The sequence below is a fragment of a genome, unplaced genomic scaffold, assembly GCF_019419815.1.
Source record: "Pyrus x bretschneideri cultivar Hongxiangsu unplaced genomic scaffold, Pyrus_bretschneideri_v1 Contig33, whole genome shotgun sequence".
Lineage (NCBI taxonomy): Eukaryota > Viridiplantae > Streptophyta > Magnoliopsida > Rosales > Rosaceae > Pyrus > Pyrus x bretschneideri.
This window is the reverse complement of record NW_025999646.1, coordinates 1,761,627-1,773,189: the sequence shown is the minus strand read 5'-3', so window position 1 is coordinate 1,773,189 and position 11,563 is coordinate 1,761,627. Positions and strand designations below refer to the sequence as shown.

Here is an 11,563-nt window from a genome sequence, read left to right as displayed (position 1 = left end):
ATGACAACAAATTTTTTTTTTCAACTTGATCTTAACCGTTCATTGTGTTTTGAATGCTTTGGATTAGAGGATCTCAAGGATCCTGGGGAAGGGATTAAAAAGAGGATCCAAATCCAAGTTTGATGACCAAATGATCTCATATTTTAACGAATTTTTCCAAACATGATCTTTAGAGAGTGATTCATAACATTAACAGTTCGGATCTTAAGCTTGAAGTTCCGTGAAGCGATCATGGAGTGATTTGAGGAGAAACTCCTCCTCATCCATTGATGGCCCAAGTTAATTTCTTTTATTAATTAATGTTGGATTCAGTCGATTCTTCTTACTAATCTTAGAATGATATTTGGTTGTGCAGTATGAGATGAACAACTCTCGTTAGCAATTGCATACATGGTTGTTCATATATGGCATATTTGATTTCAATGTAAGTCGGCAAACTTCCTCGTTCATTCCTTGTGTTACCTGTTACGTCATACGTAGTTGTTCACGTTAGTAGCAAATTGTCCGAACCAACTAAATTATCCAAGCATTTCTCCATATTTAATGATAATAAGGTTTAATATTTGTAAGAGAACATGAAATTTTTGTCCAGCACTTTTCCTACAAATTTCGAGTAATATTATTTATATCATGTTTTTGTACTACATTTTCATACCATCTTAGGTGGCATTTGATGTGGACAGCCACATCATTTGAATTAATCAGATTTTTTTTAATAAACTAATAATTAAGAAAAAATTAGTTAATTAAATGATAATTGTTGTATACGAGAAATCTTTCTCCTTCATTTCCTTGGGTTTTACAAAATTTTCAAATGATGTGGCTGTGCACATCAGATACCACCTAAGGTGGTATAGAAATATGGTATAAAAACATGGTATGAATAACATTACTCACAAATTTCTCTCCTCCCATACATTTAAATTAGGTTATATCCTAATTCCTACCACTGGTCCTCAAAGGCCATTTGACACGAGCGTCAGAAAATTGGTGAAAGAAATCCAATACAAAACAGGGGCCTTATGGAGCCCATTTAACAGATGAATTGTAATCCATTGGGCCTTGCCGAATGAGAATCTGAAATTGATAAGAACATAGTCCAGTGCTCCTTGGGTTCATACCAGGAAAGTTTATAACTCAACGTACCCAAAATAAAATGGCTATTCACTCTATTTAGCGACATCAGCTCGACTCACATGCAAAGGCTATACGTATTTGTAAAGAGTTCGATATTTATTGGTGCAACGTATCTTTATAATTGACTTATCATCAATCAAGAAGAATAATCTTTAAAATTATTGATTAAAAATAAACAAATAGTTGAGAATTGTGTTTTGTTTGTAGTGGTTTGTATTCCGGCTGCCTAACTAGATATATAATTATTAGTCTTGATTTAACTTAGAAAAGGCGTTTACTGGTTTTAAGTTGTCCTATTTAAGGAAGGAGTTTACGAACTGTTTGGTTAAAACAAGAAAAAGCATGTGGTTAGAAAGAAAGAAGCAAGAGCTTCAAGACAATACTGAGTTTACAAACTATTTATGTTCTCCTATTCGTATTTCTGCTTGAAAAAATTACTATATTCCTGACGCGACACAGTAAGTTTTTCATAATTAATGTAGGATATTTTAGAGATATTAGGCTCCTTGAAGTCACTTTTTAATGTTAATACTCTTTCTTATTGCTTTTTCTATATAGGAGAAATTAAGGAACCCAAATCATACCTAAGCATGATCAAAGCACAAAATTTTCTAAGATTAAATGTACATAATCCTTGCGTTTTCCAAAAGTTTTCTCTGACATGGACTTGGAAATTAAGGATCTCTTTCAAAATGTTGAGGAGGCGGCCAACTATGAACCAACATATAACTAAACTATGTCCCAGAGACTTCCAAGTTTCTTACCAATCCACCCTAGTCTAACTTTTTCTTACTTTCTCTTTCAAATTTCATCTGGTCTAACTCTTTGTTAGTTTGTACGCTCCCCATATTTGAAACCAATATTTACACACACACACACATATATATATATATTATATCCATCTACTTCTCTTCCCTTGTTTTCCAATCAATCTGATCAGACCAGACCAAAAAATGACGAACCACAGTAAACATGTTGCCTATCTTTTTATCATATCCCTACTTTGCACATCCACTGTTATTCTTGGTGCTGTCCTCACTTTCATCCTCCTCTGCAAGAAAAAACCAGTCCAAACCCAAGAAACACCACCACTAACCAAGCCTAGTGCTCAAGTGTATCCCTTGACCAACATAGATGTTGCCACAGACGGTTTCAATCATCGGAGAATTGTCGGAGAAGGCCGTTTCGGGACCGTCTATGCTGCCATATTCGAGAAAGGGCAGATAGCAGCGGTGAAAAGAATTCACTCTAGGCATGTTTTGAGCAATGCAGGTTTTGGGTTCTCTAGAATACTTAGGTCAATATCTCTAGCTCAGCACCCCAATATAGTGCCAATTATTGGGTACTCAGAAGGCCCAGGTGAAAGGATTATAGTGATGGAGTTTGTAGGCATGGTGTGCTTAGACTACTATTTGCATCAAAATCCAGATGGCGCGTCGTTGGACTGGAACCACAGGCTGAAGATTGCAGCAGGGGCAGCCAAGGGGCTTGAGTATTTGCATGAAGGGGTGGCGCCAAACATAATACATGGGTGTGTCAAGGCTTCAAATATTTTGATAGATGTCAACTTTTGTGCTAGGGTTTGTGATTATGGGCTGTCATTTTTGGCTCCCCAAGAGAAGAGAGGCCTATTGGGACACGTGGACGAGGAGTATTGGGACGGCGGGCTAGGAGGAGGAGGCGGCGCTTGCAAGGAAAGCGACGTGTACGGATTTGGTGTGGTTTTGTTGGAGCTTTTGAGTGGTAGGTTGTGTGACGAGGGGAGGCTTGTGAATTGGTCATTGCCATTGATCAAGGAAAAGAGGTTTAGTGAGTTTTTGGACCCACGTCTTGCGATCCCTTCTGAGATTTTGCCTCTTGTTAGATTGGCTAAAGTTGCTTCCGCTTGTGTTGGTAATTCCAGAAAAAGCAGGCCTTCAATTGGTCAAGTGGCAACTATTTTGAGCAGTTTGGAGATGGATTGAAAGTATGACATGAAAATTATTTGGTTTATTTTTTTTCTTTAAATTCAAAGTGGAATTAATGCCACGACTTTTGTTAAAAAAAAAGTTGCTGTTATTAGTATATGATGAGAATTGGGTACCAAGAAGGATTTGGAAATTTAGGGTTTTTCTTTTTAATTGCGTTGTAACAAGTACACGTGTGAGTATGTTGTAGTATATTTCTAAAGAAAATATTTTGCTCAGTTATATCTTTTTACAAGCAAATGAGAATTAGACATGTTTATAAGATAGTTTTTGTAATTTAAATTTTTATATGTATTAGATTGTAATTTGCAATTAAACAGTATAAACTGTAATCAAACAGTGTTGATTTGAAGAGGTGTTTGGAGGAATGATAAATTGAAATGTGGGCGGTGGCTTTGTCCTCAGAGCAGTGAATTTCATCTTGCTTTTTATGTTGATTGAGATCTTTTGGTGCCCAAAGGGACCCAATATTTTGTTTCTTTCTTTCAATCAATTTCTCTTTCTGTTGATTCTTCTGTTTGATTGTTATTGCTCATCCATTTGACTAAAAATTTCGTGTAAATAAATTACAAATTGATTTATGATCAATTGGTTGCATATTATCTAATCCAATCTACCGGGGATTCACATTGTTTATATGGTCATGGATGGTGGTTGAGTGTTACAACCTGTCATGGTGGACATAAACACTGTATAATCTACGACATATATTGTTGTTAGAATTATTCTCCTGGTTTTGGCACCATCTAAGGGGTGAAAATAAGAGAGATATCTATAATTCAATGAGTTTGTAATTTAAGATAGGGAGAGATGAAAACCTTTTCATCGATCTCCTGCTTGTGATTCCTATAAATAAGCTAAAATTGGTGGAAGAAAAGAAGACGAGAAGTATGACCCTTCAAATAGAACCCTTCATATCTCATGACATGCGGAGCGTGTCATTTACTTTTATAAAGTCCTGGTTAGAAAGATTTGAATCCCAAATCTTAGGTGATTAAAAGCTTATAGTAATGGGAAAAAATCTTTGTTATATGGGTTTGTTCGCGCAGGAATGATTTTCACAAATATTTTTCTCTTCATGTACTCTTATTCATTTGTAATCTTTAAATCATATAAAGTAAAAAAAATAATGATAAAAAAACAGGAATGTGCTGAAAACAATGTCCAAAAATCATTTTCATATTCACAAATATGTGTTTTCACAATGAATGTCAACATCCCTGGTGGAAATTTCGAACTCTGACAAGGATGGTGGGCAGAATATTCTGCCAATACATTCACCTTTCCTTAGGTTTTACTAGAACAGTCTAAAAAAGAAATCAAATGAACAGTGTTTAGAATTTGTTTAGAAGTGCTTTTAAAATGATTAAAAACGCTTTTGATAAAATTATTTTTGAAATCAATTTTATTAGTAAAATGCAAGTGAATTTAAAAGTTTGAACTATTTTTTAAGAGTAGAGTAGGTTGAGTAAGCCAACTGCGCCTATTTACTGTGATAGTTCAAAACTAGAATTGGCACAACATCGCGAAGTGGCCGCCCTTGCTCAATTTGGGTCAAACCGTGAAAAAACACTTAATTTGTAGATTTGAATAGTGGCTGGGTATGGGTTTTAAACTCCTTTGGATGCGGAGGGAGTAGTTTTTCCCTTTTTTCTTCTAAAAAAGAAATCAAATAAAAACCTGTACCAACGCAAGTAAATGGGCTGAACAAATGCATTGAACACAAAGTCCCAATGCTTTGGGATATTCTGTAGCAACGGGTTGAACAGATAAATTGTAGTTGAAACTAGAAATATCAATAACAATTTGACAGAGACGGAGAAATAAAGGGGAAAAGAAAAGAAAGTTTTGCATTATTTCCATAGTTTGGATGATAGTGATTTATAAGAATGTTTCTCACGATTAATATTTGCTTTAGTCTTCTTTCTTAAGGAAGTTGTCATAAACGGTGATTTTATGGTCTTAAGGAGAAAATTTTGGATAGAACTGTCCAACCCTGTCATTTGTAAGTCACTTTTGTGAAAATTATGTAACCTCCTGAACTTTAGTTCTACTTGATCCCTTGTTGGTCTAATCCGATGTGGGAGTTGTCAATGTTAGGTAACTGCACCGAAGTTTTTCCCGTACATAAAGCCAAGGAAATATTGTTGAGCATCCGATGTGAGAGTTGTCGTTGCTAGGTACTTGCAACGAAGTTTTTCTCCTACATAAAGGGAAGGAAATATTGTTGAGCTAAACACACAGAGTTTGTAATAGACATATAGCTTACGTAATTAAGGGTATCCTCTCTTCTTTAAAGTTTTTACAGAATGACAAATAAATCTAAACAAGAAGTTTATTTTTAAGGAGTCTGAAACTTACGCGATGAGCATTTAATCTTTCATTTAAGGTCATGTTTTCGATTCATCCCTCTCTACCATTGCTTGTATAACTTACACACAAATTCTCTTCAATATTCTCAACATTCATCAGTCTCTTTCCGTGCATGTTGCAAACCTATTAGTACATGATCCCGACAAACAAGAAAAATAAAATAAACCAAAAAGCCCATTTGGCTTAATCCAAGTCAAGTCTCCTACGTATTTAAGAAAATCTCATCTCATCCATCCCAAAGTCATGTTCAATTGACAAAACGGTCAATATTTGGAGACTTGGAGTACTACCTTTTTTCTACGCGTCTTTGCCAGTCAAGTTAAATCCAAATTGCTGTTAATGTTAGTTATCACGGGATGGCTTAGTGGTTGGGGATAAATTTTAGACTCGTATTTCACACAGCACATCTTGAATTCAATTGCTAGCAATGATGAATCACATGATCATGGTTAGGAGGAGGTTGAAATGTCTCTAGTGAGTCTTCCCAAGCTCCAAAAATATAGGTTGCAGTGGCCAAACCACTAGCTGGTCCCCTCATAAATGAAATAAAAAACTTCTGTTAATGTTTCCCAAAAGTAACCCAAGTGGTGCAAAAGGTCTTTGAGTCCCATGCAATCATTCCTACTTATGAAACTTAATCGGTTACTCATAATTTCACTGCATTTTCTTTCATACAAATTCATTGACTATGACTTTGAATTAAACTAGAGCTTAATTTGTTAATTTAGACCCAATTAATTTGTTTTCAAGCTGATCAGGGTCTGAACAAAAAAACAAAAAACGACAGACAAGTGGAAGAACATGAGACCGTTTTATGTATCCATACAAAGTCCCCAAAACCATATAACCCACACGTTAAAGGTATCACAAAAACACAAAGCAAATATCCTAAAAGCCCAAAGCTTCGTGCTTAAGCTTCCTGTTGCGTGGCTTCTTTGAGAAGCTCACATATATGTATATGTCGGCTGGTACAAGCAGTATATACGACTGGGCACTTCTTCCCTGCAACAACGTCCTTTTCTGCAATCGAAGACACCATCCTTTCATCCAATGACGCAAGTCCACCTGGCGTAGTATTGCACGTGGAACATGGTGGTTGGAAGAGGTGGATTGTAACTTTGCGGTTGGAGGCGGTTGCAGTGGATTTTTGCTCAAATAAATATGAGGGTGAACATTGTAGACTCGTAATCGTGCTGCCTACGCCAAAAGTGACATGTATTGCATACCCATACTTAATCGGTTTTCTGAATTAATCACAATATTAATTTGTTGGCAAATACGTCGAAAACGACCCATAATCAATAATAAAATAAATTAACAAAGACTGATTATTGCATGACAAGTATTACCATTGCACTGAAACATATGTGACATTATTAATTAATTAGTAATTACTGCAAAGACAGAGAACATTTTATCGAAAGCACCAACCACCCTTCATCTGCAAATGTGTCTTTTTTAGAGAGAGGGGGAGAGGGAGACAGTGATTCCTTGCTTGCCATTAGAAGTCTACGCGAAGAAAGGGAGAAATGGGGAATACATACAGCAGCAGAGAAGTTGGTATTGTATGAATATTTTTCGATCCCAAAAATGTTAATTTATATATGTATAAGACTATAAGTAGTTTGTTTTGGGGTTGGTTCGTATGTAGGTGTCCATGAAAATGTACATATATCTTTAAGGACAATCTAGGTTGACACTGTAGCTGAAGTCCCAACTCTAACCCTAAATACCAAAACCCTCCTCTCCCTTCCTCTCTCTAAAGAGGTAAAACGTCCCCAAAAGAATCAGGTTGCCCCCCTCTCCACTCTAGCCACCCTTTTTTTTATCTTTTATAAAATCCTTTTCTCATTATTTTTACTCATTAAGTATGCCTTATTTATAAATAACACCATTCCATAAGTAACTTTTTTTTAATTATGGTTTAATTAAACACTCCTTTTAGGACAGAAGTGGTACCCTTAGGGAAAAACAAAAGGAGGAACCAATTAAATATAAGGACTACACGGATTCTATTGTACAAGCGTATGTACACAAGCATAACCAAACTTGACGTTCAAGCAACCTTTTCTATTTCAAGAAATTCATTCTTCTACTCGTTATTTATTTTATATAGTAGCTTAACTTGCTACCCTTTGTTCGACTTCTCTTTTTCCTCTCTCTCTCTCTCTCTCTCTCTCTCTCTCTCTCTCTCTCTCTCCCCATCTGTTTTTTACGGAGGCAGTTCTGTGTGAAGAGATAATATCATAAGAGAAGAGAAAACAAATGGGAGGAGAAAGATCAAATAGCAATTTTATTATTCCATCCAAACATCAATATTGAAGAAGAAGATGAGCAACAAAGTGGATATGGTTATGGAAAACGTGCTTTAAAAGTGACAAGCTTGCTGGTTGCTTGTCTGCTTTGCTTGCTTTTAGGTCTTTTCTTTTGTTTTTTTTGGAGTTTTGCTTAATATTTTGAGAGCTTCTGTTGTGTGTATATTTGGAAGAGGTGGAGGAAATAACAAGAAGATCTGGGGTTTGGAATGAGCCTCAAAGAAAAAACGGCAGAGATCAGATCATGACATGGTGCAACGACTCCGACGATGAGAGGGCCATTCAGATTATCGGTGCCCCTCCTCCTAATAACCCTAATAATCCAAATGAATTTCGAAACATAACTTGCCCCTCTTGTGGACATCACATAGAATTCCAAGACCAGGTAGTAGAAATTCACTTGGTATTGTGTATATTTGGAATCGATGACCTATTGTTGTTAATTTGTTGAATTAAATTTTACTCTTAACTATTTGATTTCTACATGAATTAATTGTTTGTTATTATTTTTTATTTTTTATTTTTTATGTTTATGTGATGTTATATAGGCAGGAATCCATGATTTGCCTGGACTACCAGCAGGAGTGAAGTTTGATCCAACTGACCAAGAAATTCTTCAACATTTAGAGGCAAAGGTTTTGTCTGATACCAGAAGGCTGCATCCTCTCATTGATGAGTTCATACCAACGCTTGAAGGGGAGAATGGGATTTGCTACACTCACCCAGAAAAGCTACCAGGTTACTAATTATTTTGTTTTTGTTTCAGTTTTTTGTAAATTTTTTGCTTTTCTGAATAAAACCCTATCTAGGAATAGTAATGAAGAAGCAAATCACGGGTATTAATTAATTAATCCTCATTCATTTGATTGCAAAACTGACGGATTTGATTCCAAAACATACTCTAGGAATATTTTTGTTCACCATCCTCAAGTGATGGCGATGCTCATCACATTATTTAATCATTGTTAGATGTGTTTAAATTTCGAGATCTGTTTGTGTAGATATACACAAATACCAAAATTTAAACTCAATCAGTGGTGATAAATAAAGTGGTAAGTATTACCATCACTTGAGGGTAGTGAGCAAAAATGCACCCCTCAAATATACTTGACATCTTATTTTATTTTTAATACTTGGGATTCTGTATTTTATTAGTTAAACGTAAGACCTGACTTTCAGACTTAAATATTTTTAATAACCGCTTGAGCTTGCATATACGTCTCTATTTTTAGTTGTCAAAATGAAACAAACATATAACCAGCACATGTAGTGTTTGCTTGCTTCTCCTTCTAAAATCATTCAAATTAGTATGTTTGTGTTTTATATATAATCTTTTCTTTTCAAGCATGTTTTATGCATGTGAATGCACAAGTTGGCTATACATATTTGATATTTGGATGTTAATACTAAACGCAATCGCATATACATATATGTGTGTGTGTGTGTGTGTGTGTGTGTATAGTCTTACAACCTTATTTAATTAGTTTGTTTTCTTATTTTATATAGCCATGCACTGCTATGTCTTAGTTTTATCATGTTAATCTTTAATTTTCTTCATCGAGTTGTGACACCATTTATGGATTAATTTGTTCAACTTACCCTCAACTTTTCTTTTGTAATTGAAATTTTTACGTGATAAAAGTATACCAAATTTTATTTGGGCATCTGACGTCCATGCAGGAGTGAACAAAGACGGACAAATCCGCCACTTCTTCCACCGTCCATCGAAGGCATACACGACTGGGACCAGAAAGCGAAGGAAGGTTCACACCGAAGAAGATGGAAGCGAAACCAGATGGCACAAAACCGGCAAGACAAGGCCGGTTCTTGTTGGCGGAGCAGTGAAGGGATTCAAAAAGATCTTAGTCCTCTATACCAACTATGGGAGGCAAAGAAAACCAGAAAAGACCAATTGGGTAATGCACCAATACCACCTTGGCAACAATGAGGAGGAGAAAGATGGTGAGCTGGTGGTCTCAAAGGTCTTTTACCAAACACAGCCTAGGCAATGTGGATCAAGCAAGGACGTTCCAGCGATTGATCATCACCAAAGTGTGAATATAAGAGGTGGGCAAGGGCATGATGGTCTAATTAGTGCTTCTACTAATCCTTTTCCTCTAGCAAAGAAGGCAGGTCTTGTGGAGTACTATGATCCCGGAGGTCCTTTCATTAATTATGATCATCATCAACATAATCATAATCAAGGGGGCGATAATAGAGAAAGCCCACCTCAGCTAATCCCAAATTTAGTTGCCCAAGGTGACGGGTCTTCGTTTATTCGATTAACTTCAGATGCAAGCAAAGGGAAGCTTGAGAGGAAATAGTGTGATTTGACAATATTGGATATGGATGGAAGAGCTCTTTTTTTTTCTAGGATGGTGCTTTCCACACACATATTTTTACCTTCCACACATGTTTCTTAATTTTCAGCCGTTGGATCGATTGGTTTGAAGATGATCAAATGATAAAAATTAACAAATAGCGTGTGGAACGTAAAAAGAGGTGTGTGAATAACATCAGTCTTCTTCAACCGAGGTAGTTTTATACACATAGCTAGGGTTTCGGTGGATTACTATTACCATGATCAAATAAGTTAATGAGTACAATATTGAGATTTTTGGTGACTAAAAACAATAAGAAATTAAGGAGAATATGTTATACAATTATATTGGGTATTTTTAATCCATATTAATGTATTAATATACTGTGATCGTGGATTTTATGATGATGAGCAGTTAATTATTGGTGGTTAAGATGATGTTTTTCTTTTGGAAATGTATATATTGACATGATTATACAAACTTTAGTATCTGATTAATTTGTCTCACAGGACATTAAAGCTGAATAATTTCGGATGGCCACAGTCGGGTAACATAAATCGATCTTATGTAGCCATAGAGTTTGATTAGAGATTTTTAATTTTTTTTTTTTATATAAATTTTAATATTCTTTTACTGTAGTCTGACATATATTTCGTCTATGTGAGCGTATATGTGAGTGTGTGTGTGTGTGTGTGTGTGTAAGATAATGGACCTGTCAAATAATAAGAATTAAGTTCACCAAAAAAAAAAAAAAAGAATTAATTAATCAACAATTTTTGCATATCAATACTTCAAGAGAGTCATCCGTCATGGAAAGTCTTAGCGAAGTTAATTTGTTTTAATTTTATATACAGGACTCTTATGATTCGAGCGGTAGAATGAATGGGTTAAGCCACGTGATGAGTTTATCACAATAATTGGTATTAAGCACGTCATTAATGAGAGTTGAATTTAGACCTCTCACTATTGGACTGTAGTACTAAATTACAGTTTTGAAAGCTTGACTTGAATATGAGAATACAACAATTGTGAACATTTCACTGAGAATCAAAGAAAATTCAAAGATGAGTAATACTAATGCTACATTTATTATATTTGTTATACTACATTTGTATTACCTCTTTAATAGAGACATCACTCATCAATACACACAGATAATAGAGGTGATATAAACGTTGTACGAGAAACTTGATAAGTGTAGCAATTTTGATCAAAAATCTTTTCTATTTGTCTACAGTAAATTAGGTGAAAAATTCATATCCATTGGCATTGAAATATTGGAGAAAAAATTTGTGAAGAACTCAGCTTGCCATTAAACTTTGTTGAGTGGTATTACAATCCACTCAAAACTCGCAACATGATAAGTTTTAAATATAATATGTTATCATTCCCTATCATTCTTCTATTTTAATTTTTTATAATTATCTATTTTACCAATTAATATACACCA

The 11,563-nt window shown here is 35.1% G+C and overlaps 2 protein-coding genes across 2 annotated transcripts; both read left to right on the top strand.

Moving 5' to 3' along the window:
- Window positions 1-1,854: 1,854 nt before the first annotated feature.
- LOC103944157 (serine/threonine-protein kinase-like protein ACR4) lies at window positions 1,855-3,477 on the top strand. The gene has a single exon (XM_009354571.3). It carries the CDS (start codon window positions 2,091-2,093, stop codon window positions 3,099-3,101), a length of 1,011 nt encoding a protein of 336 aa, XP_009352846.1. The 5' UTR covers window positions 1,855-2,090; the 3' UTR covers window positions 3,102-3,477.
- A 4,126-nt stretch (window positions 3,478-7,603) lies between these two features.
- Window positions 7,604-10,567, top strand: LOC103944156 (NAC domain-containing protein 73). The gene is made up of 3 exons (XM_009354570.3): window positions 7,604-8,177; window positions 8,341-8,530; window positions 9,473-10,567. Exons 1-3 carry the CDS (start codon window positions 8,037-8,039, stop codon window positions 10,114-10,116), a joined length of 975 nt encoding a protein of 324 aa, XP_009352845.1. The 5' UTR covers window positions 7,604-8,036; the 3' UTR covers window positions 10,117-10,567.
- The last annotated feature ends 996 nt before the right edge of the window (window positions 10,568-11,563 follow it).